The sequence below is a fragment of the Rhopilema esculentum genome, chromosome 13, assembly GCF_057945365.1.
Source record: "Rhopilema esculentum isolate cy_ngs chromosome 13, ASM5794536v1, whole genome shotgun sequence".
Lineage (NCBI taxonomy): Eukaryota > Metazoa > Cnidaria > Scyphozoa > Rhizostomeae > Rhizostomatidae > Rhopilema > Rhopilema esculentum.
Window position 1 is genome coordinate 1,755,365 of NC_142827.1, and position 18,581 is coordinate 1,773,945.

Here is an 18,581-nt window from a genome sequence, read left to right on the forward strand (position 1 = left end):
GGATCTGTAGCGGTGGGGGAATTATTAAAATTTTGAAAATACAGTAGGAAATAATACAGAAAGACGAAACAAAAAATATGAAAGCACTAATATGGATATAACCGAAGAATAGACGTAGATGTAGAGATAGAAGTAACAACCTAGTATTATTTGGCCCATGCCTCTCTGGCAGCACAAAATAAATCTTAAATATTCTTAACACATTCACATACACACCTGCCCGGCATAATGAATAACCAGGAAATCGGCAGTGGCTCTGAAATCCGGCTTCAAGTACTTTGGATGCTTGCTGTGCTCCTTGTGCAGTTTGTCCACGTATGTTTTGTCGGTGGCTTTAGGGAACCAGCATTCTTCGTCAAGCAAGGCAAGGATACCCATGGGCTTCTCGATCAGATCGATGGTCGGTTGGAGATCAAGGCCAAAGTCAATGAACTTCCATTCTATGCCCTCTTTCTGGTACTCTTCCTGTGAAAAATGGTAGGAATGGTGGGTAGGAAAAACACACATTCTGATGGGAAGCTTAATGGTATAGAATGTAGACATCTATACCCACACTAATAGTCTGATTTAAAAACATAAATGCTATGCTATATCAATAAAGGATCCCTAACTCCGATAGGCACTCTCTAACAAACGGTCATTCATGCGCTATTTTTGGCTATGAAAATTCGTTCAAGACAATAGCGTGTAGGCTGCCTTTAAGGCAATGAATTTGTACAGCAATAAAACACTGTTACATACTGAATATAGTTAACTGTTCAAAGATAGAAAGTAGTTCGACATCTTTACTCACTACCGCAAGGAAAGATGTCAATGTCAAATCAATGTCAAATTGTCAATCAGTCAATCAACCAGTCAATCAATCAATTTGACGGATGAGACCTACCTGTTCCAGAATAAACATGGTATGGTTGAACAGCTGTTGCAGTTTTTCATTTGTGTAGTTGATGCAGAGTTGTTCAAAGGAGTTCAGCTACAAACATGAACAAAGTGTTAAGCTAGCTGGTGTAATTAATTCTGTACTTGATGTGGTCAGAGTTCATGATAAAAAATAACACGACCTCTTTACCCGAAACGTTGTCATTGATAACCGCCTTCAAATAATTTCAGCAAATGCCAGGTAAAACAATAAGAATCGTTTACAAGAACATCAAAAATTGTCTGATCACCTTATAATTTGTTCCAATATTGTTTTTACATTTAACTTAAAAGAATTTATTCTCAAAGTTACATATAGGTAAAAAGAGTGATATGCCTCAAATCAATAACGGGGACTTTAAATCGAATTTCGAAACTCACATGGAAGATTTCAAAACCAGCGATATCAAGAATTCCAATGAATGACGATCCTTCTCTCTTTGATCTGTCCAAGCTTTTGTTTATTCTTGCAACAAGCCATTTGAAAAGTCTTTCATACGTTGCCTTCGCAAGGGCCTCTACAGCAAACTCGACCTACAACAGGAACACAGTTATCTCAAAACCGATGTTTATTCCAAAGAACTGAGAGCAAGATATTTCCAGTTAATGACATCCAACTGTCAAAATACCCAGCCATCGCAATTGGCAAAAAGGAATCTCAGCCTCTACCGAAGACCAGATACTACCCGGTTCTATAAAAATTGAAGTCGTGACATCCTAACTTTGCCATTGATACAAAGTACAAATACAAAAAATAAGCAGTACAAATAACAAGCTGTTTAAAAATCAAATTATTTCGAAACTCTGTCTCTAATTACCTGTGTTTTGGTTTGGGCTTTGTGTGTGAATTCTCGTCCCACTTTGACTCTTGGTTTGAGCAATGCCTTTGTGAAATCAACAATGCTCATTCCGAGCAAATGGCAGATCTTTTGGGCAACTATAATTAAAAACATCAAAATGAAAGATGAAAGAGGAATTAGTTTATGTTAATATTGTACATCTAAAGGGGGATAAAAGCAGTCTCTTAAAGGCAGTCTCTCCCCCATTGTTCTCAGAATCTCTTTTCGTGGCCACGATATTCATGCATCGTTAGTGTAATACATAAATAACCAATCAGAATTAAGAACCACACAAGCGTATTCTCCCTGAGCGAGTTGCTGTGAATTTTGTTTTGGTGTCAAACGACTAAGTCAGATTCGATGATATAAAGATTAGGCATATTTTGTCTTGTTCACCCACAATAACAAGTGTCGGATGCTAAAATAGCAGAGGAAGACCTTCTTTCAAGGCGAGGCTTTCAGGTTAGAATTTGCCAATTGCGGAGAGGACAGACTGCCTTTAAATAAAATTATTTGTCCCTTAAAGATATTGCCCCAAATCATGGGTAAAAATCCTGCCTGAGGTGACCATAGAACGCGTACAGCATAATGTTGTTCTTGTGTATCACAATGCCAACTTTTGAACATGCTTAAAAGTATTTATTGATTATGATGGACACAGCTAACATGAAGAACTCCTTATCTGTCACAGCGCAGTCTAACCAAATAACTGGAACCAGAACTTACCTTCATTGTTGGGAAGCGTTGCCTGGTCAGAGTTTCTCTCTTGTTTGAAAACCAAATTTCCAAAGAGAAGAACGGCAGAGATGATCTTGAAGATGGCTGCCAAGAAAAAACATTTTATTACATTCGAAATTCGCATCATAGCGACAGAGGATTATCTTCGAAAATCTTGAAGAACTCAGACGAGAACACTGACCTACATAGATGTGAAATATCTATATACGTTGACGATACCATCTTACAATCAAATTGTGATGATCCATCGAGCTCACTACAATGTTTGTAATTTTACACATCAAAAACAATTCGTCACCAACAACTCTCTGCTGGTCTTGCTTCGAACCAATATCTTAGCCGTCAGTTACCCCATAGACTGAAGTGAATGAGTACCTGTACTGACAAATGCGGAAATGTAGAAATGCAGCCGACAAGAAGTACCCCCTATCACCTATGACGTAATGATCCAACTGGCCCACAGTCTCGCCTAATATACCTTGCGATCTACCTCGTAAATCTGAAATTATGTCCCAATGAACGATAAATCAATTATAAATCTTTTTATAAGCTACACGCAAGCACACAGGGACTGGACAGAATCGCAGTCAAAGCTACTTACCATTCAGCTCTTCTTGGGTGATTCCCATATCGCGCAAGGCTTCCTACAAAAGCAAAAACAAAATATGTAAAGCAAACGACACGAAGCTGAAACACAGGGTAAACAGGAGCAATAATTACTTGTTTATGGAAAAAGGTGTTGAGAATTTATATAAGGTTATTGAAACTTACAAGCGTGTTTTTGAATTCTTGCTTTTCATCCATGTTTGGCACCAACAGATTTGCATTTGACATGAAATTATATTGCTTTGGGTCTAACAGCAGAAATTGCTCTACAAAAAAAGAGGGAATAATTCAATGTCAACCCTGCAAAAACTGCATACTCAGATATATCACATAAGTTCACATACATTTCCGTAGAAAATAATTTCTGCCCAAAAAACAAAAGATGAAAACACCTGAGACTAAATTCAAATGGGTTATTAGCATACTCTGATTTCGAACACTTGCGGGACACCAATCTCCAAGAAAATAGGTGACAACTTTAAAACACCAAATACCAATACATAATGGACAAATATATGGGCAAAACAAACATTAAAAAACATAGCATATAGTGAAGTTGGTTTCTTATACATCTAAAGCTGCTCAGTATCCTCAAAACAACCTTCCGAAGCATTCCATAGGTAGTAGTAAATATAAATGTATTTTTTGCAGACACAAACAGTATAGCCTTGCATGATCAAGACTGCAGAGAAACACGTGAGAATAACCAACTAATGTATACACACAAACTTACTTTTGACTTCAGCGCTTGCTCCGTTGAGCAGTTGGTAGAAAAAGTGGAAGATACGCTCGTCTTTTGCTTGGCGGACGACACGAGCCTTCTCCAACAAATCTGTGCCCACGAATTAAGGGCTATCATGACTAAATGAGTTTCAATAAACACAAGAACAGAGTCAACAATATCTTGGGACAAACTAAGATCTTAAAACTTCGTAGTGTATAGCACTGGAAAAATATAAGGACCATGTTCGTGGTAGGCCCAGTCACATGTCATCTGTTTTTGTGTCATTCTTGCTCTATGAGACAGCCGACTACTTTGATCTTCAGGAAAAAGCGTCTAGAAAAATTTTCAGTCTACTTACTATTTTTCAATATTATTTAACGAAACACTCAAATAATTAATAATGAAAAAAAGTAGCAGCAATGCTTTCAAAAATTCTATGTTCTGCAACATAATTTTAGCAGCAATTTAATAGCAGTGATCATACTGGGCAGTTGTTTTCTTGGAAATCGTAACTTGCAAGTACTACTTCCGTGTCTATATATTCAAATAATTGTTTACCAGTTTGTCACAAAGTGTTCGATGGCGTATAGGCAGAGCTGTTAACGCTTTGGTGTATAGAACAAGACTGTTTTAGGTTACAACTCCAAGTTTCACGCTTAATGCGCTCATCAGACAACAGTTAAGCCAATTGCTCATTTTAGAGAGAAGTACAACAGTTGCCTGTCCTGTTCTATACACAAAAGTGTTCATAGTTTGAATATAAACATGCTTAAAAAGTAATATATCGTTGAAGGATACAGGTATCAATGCAAGCTCCAGCAATGAATCCAGAATTGTCAAAGTTGACGCGGATGAATTTTCCCTAAACAAAACACGAAAACATTATTATTTAACATTTATTGTCATTTCATCACTAGGTATATACGGAGGATACGTAAGCATAAAAAAATAATTTGTTCACATATCTATATATTCTTATGCTTAGAAATTTCTAACTTCTCTCATTTACGATGTTTATAAAATTGAATTCGACATTGAGAGCTTTTTAAGACACTAAGAGAGTAAAGAAAAGAACAACAAAGGAAGAGAGGAAGACAGTGCCAAGATCGCTCGATATCATCATGTTAATATCATAATAATGATATCAGATCGTCGTAGGCGAAGAGCAGTTTCGTTCGTGGGTTTGATCGATCGCCGGGGACCAAGGAGCATGGTCCCCGGCGATCGATCGATCGATTACAGTTTATGGGGGAGGTTTGTAACAGGTTTTGGAGGGATAAACATGCAAAAAGCCAAAAGAAAGATAGCTTTTTATTGTTTAAACAGAGTTTTGAAAATTAATGAGGGCGATTTACTCCTCCCCAGCTTCAACGGTTCGAATTCATCACTATTTCGCAAACAAAAGGATCTTTCTAATAGGAGAGTGAATCTACAAACATAGAAAATATTTAGTGGGTGGCACCAAACAATGGAACCAAATGTTTTTTTTTCAATATTCATCAGTGTATTAAATGTTGCAAGGTTAAAAAAAATTGACAACAAAAAGTATCAGATGGACTTAAATCAAACAGGAAATATCAAACAAAGTGACACTCTCAGGAAAACTGATCCAATCTGTCTCTTTTGCCTTTCCAGGAAAATTTCAAAGCATGGTCTTGGTTGAGAAAGCTTCAGAACCTTGAAGTGATTCCACGGGGGTTTCAATCACATTAGCTGACAAAATACGGTTATTCCTGCTTAAATTATCATAAATTAGGAACTTACGAAACGAGATGAGTTGTCATTCTTCACTGTTTTTGCATTTCCGAAGGCTTCCATAATTGGATTGGCCTGCAAAAGCTGAACCTCCAGTTTGACCTAGAAGAGAAATTCGATAAACTTTTAAATCAAAGTGAAGGAATTCATATTCTGTTCTATCCAATCGGGTGAAGGAATCGAGGGCTTACACTTTTCAGCAGCGTAAAAAAGCCAGTCAAGTCTAAAAATACAAGAAACAAATTTGCCAATAAACATCTTGTATAAGGAATTTGAAAAGAAAACAGCAAGCTTCTTTAAAATAAATGAACGCAATTGAGAGCTGATATTTTTCCAAGGGTTGATTGTATTTATCGATCTACGTTATAGGGAGAAAGCAAAAGCTGATGTCGATCTAAGTCAATCCTGTGCATGACTAAGCTTTTTAACTCGAATACTAAGACTCAAAATGTGACGTCATCAATGCAGCAAACTTGGCAAATAATTGAGGAGCCAAAGCCCTGCTTCCCAAAAAGGTGGTGTTCTCGAAGTCAACTGACAAATTTCGATTATTCCTGTCAAATTTTATTGGGATTGGGGCAACTGCATCCCTATCACAAACAGTCCACAGCTGATCAACAAAGATTCATATTACCATCCACACACGAACAGTCAGTGTTACCCACCTGGCCAGATTGATCCTTGACCTCCTTAGAATTGTGTCTTCCTGCGATGTTTGCAAGATACTGGATAACTTTCTTCGTATTTTCTGTCTTTCCTGCACCCGATTCACCACTGCAAAGAAAACGTGCAGATAACATTTAAGAATGAACATTACAAAGAGACTGGCAAACTTGTAGTTTGCTTCAAGTACTAAATTTCTAAACTGACATACTCGTACGTAATCGGGAGCAGGCCTGGCCATAAGACTTTTACAAAGGGAGCAGTTAACAGCTCTCCTAGTATTTTCCAGGTTGACATTATGAATAGAAACAAAGGAAAAAATTAATTTCAAGAAGAGCAATTTGCTTTTTAGAGCAATTTAGGAGAGCAACCTGTAGCTAGCAATCTGTACCCAATTTGTAGCATTTGAGGGGATCCTGGAGGGGAGTAAGAGCCATGGCTCTCCTCAAACGGCCAGGCCTGATCGGGAGGAGCCAAAGCATTTGAGCAGTATTCTCAAATCAGGATTTCGTGCATTTATCATGAAGTAACAAAGACAAGGGCATCAAAACGTTGAAATAATTGCCAGGGTCGTTTTCAAAAAAATTATGAGTTGCATGCTCTTTTTCACTGTTTTGGTGCCTGTCATGCTGCCTAGTGAAGGCGGTGAGAAAACGGTGGCAATTTTCAGTAAGCGAAGTGTCTCTACACAGGCGAGTTGCTGTACCTAGAAACATTACGTGTGAATTCCAGTATAAACGGTAACATGTATATTTTGCTAATGTTGAAGCTTGCTCGACAGATTTTGGTCAACCACTTGTTTCAACAATCCTCGATATCTAAATCTTATCTTAAATCATACTTAAAAGCGGTAGAAGTTAAGAAAATTTCAAATATTTTATTCTCTTTGTTCACTGCTGCTTAATTTCGAAGAACATTGTTAGCCTCGATTTCGGTAATGATAACAAGAAAAGTCAAACACCGACAAGCCAATGCCTGCATAAATCCGCTGGTTATGACGTTCTTAACGCAACTTCGGGTATGCGGTTCGGCCACAAATTTGTTTTAAACACGGTAAAGACAGTCGAAACATCTAGGGATTAAATGCTCGACATAGCTGTGGGAGCGCAATCTCAAAAGATTCATAGCTCTATGAAACAATCGGCTTAAGAACGGCTACCAATGCGAAATGGAAGATTAAAACTTGAAGTAGCCGTATGTATGTGCTTTAGTATGTCTCGAGATAAAGCTGATGTGGGTGCAGTTGTTGCAGTAAAGTCCGAAACAAGATGGTCCAGAAGCATCAACGTTTAGTGACAAAATGATACGTTCATTTACGTTTAGAAAATGAATTCAATAATTGGAAATTTATCTTTGGGGTAACGCTAATGGAGAAAACTCGACATGGGATGTAGGGATCCGGAAGCTCAGGGATGTTGTGGTCCGGGAGGTCAAGTGTATAGTTGTCCCGGAGTTGTGTTGTTGGGGATTGCAGGGGTGTAAAGGTCTGACAGCTCAAGGGGTTAGCTTCTAAAACAGAAAAACAAGAAACTGATATTGAGACACTTCTGACAAGATGTCCCCTGGACTATTTATAGTACTACATGCAAGTGCCCCACCCCTTCTCTATTCATAGGACTATGTCCCTGCTGGCATTGTACTGCCACTATCATTAATGCCAGTGTACAAAGGCTTCTCTAATCATTTCGACAAAAGTTGTGGATGATGCTCTAGAAGAACCGGTGCAAGGGGGTGTTGGACGTAAAATGAGGCTTTCTGGAAAGGAAGCTTTCTCTAAGGGCCCGTTCACACTACTCCGTTTTCAACTGAAAACGGAGTCAAACCGTTTTCGCCTTGCGTTAACACTACATTGCTATGAAAACGGAGTCGTTTGAAAACGCTGATGAATACGGATACTTTCGAATACGGTGCGTATTGAATACTCTCCGTTTTCAGTGTGAACACAGAATACCGATACATTTGAAAACGCTAACAAAATACGTGCTTTCTAGCACACCAAATTTCCAAACTTTTGAAATCGAGGATTCACAATGGACTGGTAGCTGTTACAAAAATCTTTTTCACGATTTGCTTTTATTTAAATTCATTCATAATGACGCCAGTTTGATGAGGATTCATGAAAGCCTCTGTTCCAAAATGAGACCACCATCAGCGTTTTTGTTGGAGCAGTGTGAACACTTACCGTATTCAAATCGTAATAATTTGAAAACGGATAAGTGTGAACGGACAGCGTTTTCATTAACGAAAACGGAGCGAAACGAATAGGGAGTAACGAGTAGCCTAAGGCCCCGTTCACATTGCCCCGGATTCTAAAAAAAATGGATAAAAAGTATCCGTTTTCACCTTGCGTTCACACTGCTCCGCTGCGAAAATGGAGCCTTTGAAAACGCACTTTGAAAAAGGAGATATTCGAAAACGCAAAACGCAGTGTGAACACCGAAAACAGATACTTTTGAAAACGATAACAACAACAACACAGCAAGATGCTTAGACCGCGCCAATTTGAACAACTTTTCTTAACAAGGCTGATTCACTCGAAGTTAGTACACTACTTGGAGGAATAATAGTGGCAGCGAATTGTTTGAAAAGTTTATTAGCAGTCGCAATGTCTGTGAACCAGTTCGTGGCGTTTTCCTCTTTCATCCAGAGCGGAACAATGTGAACGCTTCATCGTTTTCACACCGTTATCAAATGTATTCGGAGCAGTGTGAACAGGTAAAACGGATCGATATGAAAATGGATAAAAACGAATAGGGAGCAAGTTCGAAAAGTAGCTCTACTGACATACACAGCGGTAAAAGGGGCCTAAAACGTAATGCTTCGGGATAGAAAATGGCTTAACTCATTTTCAGGTTTTAAATAACTGACAGTAAAAGACAATTATGAGGTCTGCTGCAAATCCAGGAAAGAATCTTTGACTATTCGCTTTAACCAGCCAGCTTTAAAAGATTAGAAAAAGAATTCCAAACCACATCCGAAATTTCATCACTTTTACGCACGATTTAAGAGATAAGCATTGAATAACGAGAACTGCTGGAAACAAGTGATCGTCCAAAGTCGGTCACAGAATAGCTGGAGCCATCTATTGCTAGAATCCAGACAAAATGGCGGTTACACAGCCCGTGACCGGGGAGAAGGTCATAAAAAGCAAAACAATTACCTAGATCACGCTTTGTTTACATTGCTTTTCAAAAAAGTTTGAAAATTTGGAAACTAAAAATTTCAGAAAAGTCAAACTCCTCGTGCTTCTAGCAGAGCTTCTTCTAGAGCCACAATAGGCCAAATCAAATAAAAAAGCTTCAGTAAAGCTTTAAAACCAACCATATTGTACCTGACACGAGATCAAGAGAATAGACCTTGGACCACATCCTGCTATTTCAAAACAGGAATACGATGAAGAAAAGCTGTTAAAAAGTCTGGAGGATTAGCCAGCGTTTGCAAAAGCTAATAAACGATCGCCCAAATAAGTCAGCTGAAGGGTTTCTGAAAGTCCGAGCATGTTTACAACTGTGTGTTAAATCACTTTCATTCTTTGCGATGACCATGACCATAGCAATGTGAAATGCAGAATAGATCCGTCAATGTGATTGTTTGCCAAATGACTATCTTTAGAGTGGTTATGATGTCAAATCCGGTATAAAGTCAACTAATTCGGTACAAATGTGGTATTTGTAAAGACAGAGTCTCAAAATAATGGAAGAAAATCGGTTGTTTTTGTCAGATTTAGGTGACTTAAGACTAAGTCTCAAATCAATGGATCTCTTGAATCAATGGACAACAAAACAGCCACTCAAAGAGCAGAGGAGATGAGGTTCTTACAAAATTGCTACATTTGAATCATCCATGAAGAGATTGGCCAAAATATGAATGCAAGATGGATAATGATAATATATGGACATCCTCAGGGCCCGATTCTGATGATCAAACATAATGCTTTTGTGAACAATAAATGAAGGGAAAACAACTGGCTGTTCAACAAGCTTGGGGCCATAAGATTTATGTTATAATAAAAACAATGAATGGGGGAGAGTTCACTATTTTTCCTGAAAATTTGTATAGCCATGTCGTCACTTGTAACTGGTTTCTCAAAATAATCATGAGTTTATCAAAATTAAAACTGGGTTTCTTTTTTGTAGCTATAAATGATATTCTTTTGAAACATAACATACTTCTTATACTTATTATATATGATTAAAATTTATTGTGGTTTAGCCCCTGAAAAGCAAATACCAATACTTATAAAATGATAAAGTTATTATCAAATTGAAAGGTGCAAATGGCTTAGAACAAAAAGGAAAATTCAGTAAAATAATTTAGTCTGGTGTTGAATTCTTTTGCAGGACACTAACAGACTCTTCATGACTGAAACATCTTAGCAATATCACATATCAAGATACGTGATGACACCTTTGTGTTCACTCAACACAATGATGTCTAAAAGATACAGAAAATGTGCATGAGGCAACCAGCCTCTACAAGGGAGGAAAAAGATCAGATATCTTAACAAAGATCGACTTAAAAGTCTATAAAAACCACACAACCGAGCTTGTCAAGAACGTGCCTTGGAGTCAAACCAAGGTACCAAACAATTTCTGTCTTTATTGAAACCCAACACAAAATCTACACTCAACACAAAGGCTGATTATATCGGAATCTGTCTGCAAAGCCACAAAGAAGCTAGCAGAAAAAGGATTTATTAAAAAATAATATCCTAAGTTGGAGGATGAAACCAACCAAAATTCTTCGACCATGGAGGTCATTGACAATAGAACAAAACTTTATTCATAGGCACAGAAGCCAAAATAAAGATGCAAGAAAACTAGGGGTTTGTTATTTGGTGTACTTGGATAAACTATTTTATAAACAAGCAATTAAAAGGTAACAATTTGTAATGAAGATATCATCTTGTGTTGTACACTTGGGTAAGAAAATTAACAAGCTAAAAACAACATGTTGAAGTTTGCAGCAAAATAGCACAAAAAGATTACCAACTAAACATGTAAAATGTGAAAAATCATTTTTCTCGCATCAATATGGCATCAGGATGTACCACATGTATCAAATACTTTGAGAAAGCTATTGAACTTTCGATCTCTTAAGTCAATCCATTCATACAGGACTTATCTTAAGAAAATTACAAAAATATGGCGCTTCTAAAGTTATAATGAGTTTTGGCTCATATGTTCTCATGATGCTGTTAGAAATGTGAAAAAGCAGAAGAAATGAGCATTGTTTTAAGGAACTTTCAGCAAAATTTAAGGTACAAAAATCTTATGTACAAAAATTTTATGCACAAGTTGGGGCATAGAAGGCAACACTGCTATTCTACCCTGCTTAAATCTTTCATGAGATTAATAACAAACTAAAACTTAGAAATATATATATTTGGAATTATAGTTAAGTGATCAGTCAATTGCCCCCTGATGGATGCATAAAAGCCATAAAAACTTACGTGCAAAGAATTGACTGGTTTTCACGATCTGTGGAGAATAAGAGATTATTATTAAACACTTAAACTTCCCACAAAATGTCAAATTATCCAATTATATACCAAAAATCAACCAAACAAAGTTAAAAAAACTTTGTCATTCGCATATTATAGTTAAAAGCTCTTTTATTGCAAATCTGTTTGTTCCAACAGAAATTCCATGTTATAGCAAAGAAAACCTCTAGAAACAAATATAAGTTCTTATAAAACAATTATAAATTCTTGGAATTTAGAAACAATTGAGTTATAAGTTAAACAAGGTATCCAACTTTAAAGACCCACTGTCAACCAACAAAGAAGCCTCTTTAATTTACAGGGTCTTCTCTTGTTTATCAACATCCTGCCTGCTCAATTTCACAAATTTCTGTGTCAGAAAATAGAATATGCGCAGTTATATACACCAGGAAGGTAAACATAACAAACAAACAAAGCTGCTGATTTCAGTTAGAGAGCTGTTTTGTAGAATGCATGCTAACGAATAGAAAGTTGCTAATCAGCCACATCAGATTTGACTGAGAAAAACAAAATATTGCAATTTGCAAAGTTTGAAAACAATTTGCATGATGAAAGCTATGGGGATATGTGAAACTGAACTGGTTTTTGTTATCAGACATTCCATACAATCATGTCCTTGGATACAGCTTAATGCCTATGCAAATTGCATGGAATTTGAAATTAATTTCTGAATGCCAACACTTCAAGAATCACACAACTACGTATTCTTTATTTTCTGACACAGAAAATCAAGAAATTGAGCAGGCACAATGTTGATAAACAAAAACAGACCCTGTAAAACATAGAGGCTTCTTGTTCGTTGACAGTGGATCTTTAAAGTTTGATACCTTGTCTCATAAAAAACTATGAGGCCAAGAGCAATCCCGCACTTGAACACTGTTCATATAGAAAAAAGCATACATACCCTGCAACATGTTTCTGTAAGCATTGTCTGCAATGGCATACACATGAGGAGGCATCTCGTGTCTTTTCTTTCCCTTGTATCTTTCAACCACATTGTCAGTGTAAATTGGCAACCATTTGTAAGGGTTGACAACAACACAGAACAGGCCAGAGTAAGTCTAAAAAAAATTGTCCAAAAAAATTTGATATATATATAGAACCACATATTAAAACTGGGCAAAATGCTTGCTTACTTACATATATACAAAAATGTATATAGCATTGACTCAATGAATAAATATATATATACATAAATACACATGGACATATTACTCTGACGAAGTCTTTCAAGACAAAACAGAAGAAACAACTGCTTGATTATGGCAAAATCCCTAGGGTAGGATTTAAAATTCCATTTAGAAACCATTGATTGCACTGTTAACTGCAAGTGCTTTTTGAAATATTACCTTAAAAGATTGATAAACTTATTGCTTCACTGATGATTATACAAATTAACAGGCAATACAGAGATATTCATGAAAATTTAGTTTAACTTTGACTCAACCATAGAAATAGAAATAGTTATATGCTTAATTCACATTCAATCCAGAGAGGGCTTCAATCTAAAGCTGGCAAATACACTGAGTAAAAAGAATTGTTTGCATAAAACATTCTCAACATCACATTGGGAATATTTTTATTACAAAATTAGAAAAGGCCTAATTGTTTTATTCAGTGAAAAAAAACAATGATCTACCAAAACATTTGCTTAAAGAGGTATTGAAAATAAAAATTTAGAGTTATATATTTAATAGAGCTTTAGGTATATCAGTAGTTTTTGACAAGAGATATAAAAATAGCCAAGAAGCTAAAAGTTCACCAAAACACTAGACAACAAAAAACTTAGACACAAATTTATGGCTTCTAGAATTTTGACAGAAAAAACAGGTACCAAGCTTTGATATATATTTGCCCTGAATAACAAAATTCAAAAAGTACAACAACATTCTTTAAGCCATCATAATAAGTTCTGACAATAAAGGTGGTTATCACATTCACTAAATAAACAATGGGACAGGTACGACTTAGAAATTATGTCTCGCCTTTGAATTGAGTTGGCAGGGACAAAGCATTAAATGCACAGTTTTACCGCTGGGTTTAATTACATATTCAACGACTCCTCTGCATAGATGATGAAGAGATCAATGGACACGAAACCGTTGCACCAAACTGAACTAGCAGGAAATGACTGGGAAAAAATCATGGGAAGATGTGCCATTAAAAAACATCCTGTGATTAATTTCCATATTTTGCACCGTTGTCAAATAAATTTTATAACCAATATATTTCAAAAACAAACTTTTTCCCCAGGTGCATTAAATTCAACCTTGTGAAAATTATCAGCCAGTCTAGGTTTAGCCCTGAGTGCGCCGCGTCTGTGGAATTGACTTCCAGGTCACTTTCGTATATTTCAAATAAATACCCCTTGAATCTTTAACCCTCTTTGTCTAGCCGGTGAAGACTGATTACATTGGGAGATAACCCTAGATAGCTCCGGTAATGTTAAATAAAGTTTGTCCCAAAGGCTGGGATGGTTTATTTCGGATAGCCTTGTTTTCCTTACTAACGGCCTTGCATACTCACGTAGATCAAGTTTGAATAATACCGATCCCTGAGGTTGTGCAAGACGCTGGCCTCATTCAGGCATGTTAAGTCTGCCATGTCTTCTACTTTCTCGAATTTGGGCGGATTCATTCTTTGGATATCATCTTTGTGGTAAGTTTGTCTCCTTCCACCTTCAATTTCACAAACAACTTTGTCCCCTTTCTCCTCTTTGACGCTTGCAGCAATAAACCCATGCTCTTCACTTGGCACCCAAACTAATTTCTTTGTAGCCCATTCTGCATGAGCAACTGGATCACCAACGCTGGTCCTATCAACCTTCAAAAACTTAAAATCGGGATCTGCCTCCATATTTTACACTGTCACTGGTGCAGCGAAACAATTCGGGCCTAAGCCACTCTCAAGGAAGTAAGTCAAAGTCCTTTTGTATGTTTGCTAGCGTTGGCGAAGGCTATCTACCTTTGCTAATATCTTCTCTTGCGCCCTTCTGAGAAGTATAATATCCGTATTATAGCTTTAAGGAGCCAGATAAGCGGCTGCAGCTTGTATCGAAGGTGAATCCCACGGCAAGGGAGAACATGGAAATTATGTACAATACAAACGCCTACATTTAAACCAAGCCCAGCTCCAAATGTGATTGGTTGATTCTAAATTATTCTGGCAATGCACTACGGAAGTAACACCCAACCATACATTTTGCAGGGGGTAAATACCAAAATAATAAACATAATATATGGAACAAAAACAAAAAAATAAATTTGAACAAATTACAAAACATTTTTATCGTCTTACATTATAATTCTCAAACAATAAAGAATAAAATACTTTTATTAGATTTCATCTATTGTCATATTTTACAGTATTTATACGATGATATTTTTGAACGAAAGATGAAACGTTGCAAAAAGTTATACGTTAATATTTCCAAATAAAAATAATAGTTCTGTTATTTTTCTATATCCTTCGCATTTTCAAGCCCTTTCGTAAATATTCTAACGCGATGATTTTGTGGTTAATATAAGCCTTGAACCAATGATTAAAATCCAATGTTTCACTTGTGCTTTATGTGCTATGCTGTGATTTTAAATTCATCTTGTTTTGGTAATGATATACCCACAGATACTTTAATGGCATAATTAATTCAACCACATAATATTGCTGTTGACGCCGCCTCTACTTTACGAACAGGCGGGGGCTCCAGTGCAAGTTAGAAATTGGGGGTAAGAGCAGATTATGAAAAAATAATTAGATATTTTGCAAAAACGCTATTTTGCTTTGCACATGTAAACACTGAATAAGAATAATTATTCTTATTCTGTGATGTAATGGCGATTATGGCCCTCGACCCCCGTCCTTTGGGCCCTGATGGGCCTCAATAAAAGCAATGAATTGGGATACAAGAATAAAATATCACCGACCAATTCGCATTTTATCATTCCCTAGCACACAGCTTTTAATCCACCTTTGTTCCACCATTCACAATATAATATTTTCAACAACTCAAACAAAAGGAGATCTTGATAATGTTATTGATGTCTGATCGGTTACCCCCGTCACAACGATTTCCTTGTATGTTACACGCCCCAAGAGGAAGACACTACTTCGCAGAGGGGGCAGGCTACGCCCACGTGGACTCGAATTATTGAATGTCTACCAATGACGTGTGCTAAATGTTTCTGTGTAAACCTTTCCAGCGTCTTAACGAAGTCATAATAAAAACTTGTAAGTAAACGATTACGTTCTGCGGTCGGTCAGTATTGAATAATGGAATTTCAGTTCTTTACTGTCAAAAAGTCAATCCAAATATTTTGAATGCTTGTGTACAGTGGCAGCCCAATGTGATATTAATTCATTTCCTTTTTTGGTGATTTTTATATTTCCGCTGGTTCTGTCCAAAAGCTTTGCGTCAAAGACTGTTAGCAAAACAGAAGCTATTGACTCACACAGCTTGAAGTGAAATCAATCTAGTAATATTGATATGCTAACACCCTCCATTCTTAGGCCTATAAAACCTCATTTACCTAAAGATAACCAGAAAAAATATCATACATATATAATCGACATGCAAATTTAATATTGATTGATCTTCGCCAATTTATGGCTAATTATTTTAACGAAGAGTGTTTGGCCACCGAGAACGCCGCTAAAATATGGTGCTTTGGGAAGCCGGGGAAGCAAATAAAAATAAAGATAGAGATGCCACATTAATTGAAAAACACCAGAACTTGGGAACAGCCAAATTTCTGTAGGCTGTAACTGAGAAAGTTGTATTAAAATTACGTTCTAGAGCTGAGCTGGTGCAGTAAAATCAAGAATACTTTCCATTGTTACCAGACTGGTTTGAATAAATTCGATACACCCTTACCCCGAGACCAGGAGAAACTTCCTGGGTGGGAAGGGGCTAAAAATTCAAACTATAATATAGCACATAAACCCAACAATAGTCTTTTTATCCATCTTGGGGGGTTAGCCCTCCAGCCCCTTCCACCCTCGCGCCTGATACAACATTGTCCTAGAAATTTGTGAGTACCTGAACGGAGTGGGAGGCAGCCCGATATGTGCTCCTGCCCTACGTCCCACCTCAAAGTGAGTACAGTTTTATATAAATATGACTGTGACATGCTTTTGCCAACCCCTTCGAGTACTAGTTTTTCTCTATATTCCCTGCCACAGATTAGAAATACACTGTATCCTTGCTTGACCAGAGATGAAATTTGACCAGCAAACGTACTTTTTATATAGCATATTTCTATAACTTTTCCATAATTGGAATGAAATTTTGTCGTTTTTAGGTTAACCTTCAAAAGAGGCTCACACATTTGCATTGATGATATTACCAGTGAAGCAAATATTTCAAACATTGATTGAAATGCAAGTCTTCTTGTGGCTACTTACTGCTGATTCTTGTCCTGACAGAGCAATAGTCAAATAAAATGAGGAAAACTTCGGGGGAAAGGAGAAGGGGGCTGCTAAAGTCCATTGTTTTGATGACACCGTTCAATCAACCTACGCTCCGACAGACAAATAACTATCTGTGCTCACCCACTTTACCCCCATCCCGGTTGCCAGGTATTTCAAAAACTATTAGGTTGTGAATTCGAAAGAAGACAGTTAACGAGGTTGGGACCTTCAATCAGAGGCTGAGACCAAAAGAGTACAGTTACTGGCTGATAGTGACGTAATGCATATAATCGCCTCACACTCATAATCCGAAAGGAGGTTTCTTTACGTAAGAGCACACGCCCCTATTAGCATTAACGATTCAGGCAATTTTATGACTAGGACTCAGTTAGAACTTTATGTATTACCCATTTAAATGTAAACATTATTTTCTCATATCTTTTATACATTCCTCATGATAGATAAACTGCAAAGCTTCATCGATTTATGATCATTATTAAAAAATAAAAAGCATACATACGTAAATAAGACTTGAGTAGTAACGCTCCCTCAAGTTATTGAGAACACTGGCTTCGTTTAAGCATGTCAGATCCGCCATATCTTCCACTTTATCGAACTTTGGTGGGTTCATTCTTTGGATGTCATCTTTGCTCATAGTAACTTTTCGCCCACCGTCGAACTCAACAACAACTTTTTCGCCCTTCTCTTCTTTGAGTTTTCCAATAATAAAACCATGTTCTTCATTGGGAACCCAGACGAGTTTTTTTGCCGCCCATTCTGCGTTCGCAACTGGGTCAGCCAATTGTCCCTTGTCGGCCACTAGATATTTCATTTCATTCTCCATGCTGGGAATAAAATACTGACGAAAACAGGACAAGCTTCAGACAATATTTCGTGTTGTAATTAGTCTCCTGGTCAAAAGAATCCTTAAGACTCGTCAAAAATAAGAAAGAGGCTCCGATGCTGACCTATCTCACGTCATAAGTGCAAGCAACAATTGACAAACTGGATGGCCTACAACGGCCTCTGCATTCCAAGTCAAGTGTTGCCTCTCCAGGTTAGGGCACTTACGGACGTCGCCCATCTGCTCGCTATTTGAAAGAGCTTAGCATTTGATTGGCTGAGCAAGGATCAGAACGCCAGTGCTTCATAAAAGACACTTGAAAATTAAATTATGCAAAAGCTCAACTTATTCAAAGAGTTTATCCGAAAGCTGTAGAAGGCATTATGTATGAACGCGAGGAGCTCTTTATTCTCAAAATATTGGTCCTGTTTATAAACAGGGCTTTAGCAGTGAAATCAATAAGGTGAAATTCCAAAGCTTCTTTTGACAAAAGACTTTAAAGATACCTTTCATGGTACATTTGCTTCTTCGAATTAGAGCTTTGCATCAAACAGATTGATCCCAACAATATTATGAAGACACACG

General features: G+C 37.1%; 1 protein-coding gene across 2 annotated transcripts in view; it reads right to left on the minus strand.

Annotated features, from left to right (window-relative positions):
• LOC135691864 (uncharacterized) overlaps positions 1-18,212 on the minus strand; it is a 34,454-nt gene extending 16,242 nt beyond the window's left edge. Inside the window, exons 1-14 of one of the 2 annotated variants that reach the window (XM_065209852.2) lie at positions 17,673-18,212; positions 12,651-12,807; positions 11,696-11,723; positions 6,246-6,354; positions 5,590-5,682; positions 4,624-4,687; positions 3,835-3,933; positions 3,267-3,367; positions 3,097-3,139; positions 2,484-2,579; positions 1,737-1,855; positions 1,300-1,452; positions 887-973; positions 217-465 (exon numbers count right to left, since the gene is read on the minus strand). In XM_065209852.2, the coding sequence (XP_065065924.1) occupies positions 217-465; positions 887-973; positions 1,300-1,452; positions 1,737-1,855; positions 2,484-2,579; positions 3,097-3,139; positions 3,267-3,367; positions 3,835-3,933; positions 4,624-4,687; positions 5,590-5,682; positions 6,246-6,354; positions 11,696-11,723; positions 12,651-12,807; positions 17,673-17,996 (1,722 nt within the window). In that variant the 5' untranslated portion in view covers positions 17,997-18,212. Of the gene's footprint in view, positions 1-216; positions 466-886; positions 974-1,299; positions 1,453-1,736; positions 1,856-2,483; positions 2,580-3,096; positions 3,140-3,266; positions 3,368-3,834; positions 3,934-4,623; positions 4,688-5,589; positions 5,683-6,245; positions 6,355-11,695; positions 11,724-12,650; positions 12,808-14,272; positions 14,846-17,672 lie in introns of those variants that run through there. The other variant, XM_065209851.2, reaches the window with a different exon arrangement.
• Between the last annotated feature and the right edge of the window lie 369 nt (positions 18,213-18,581).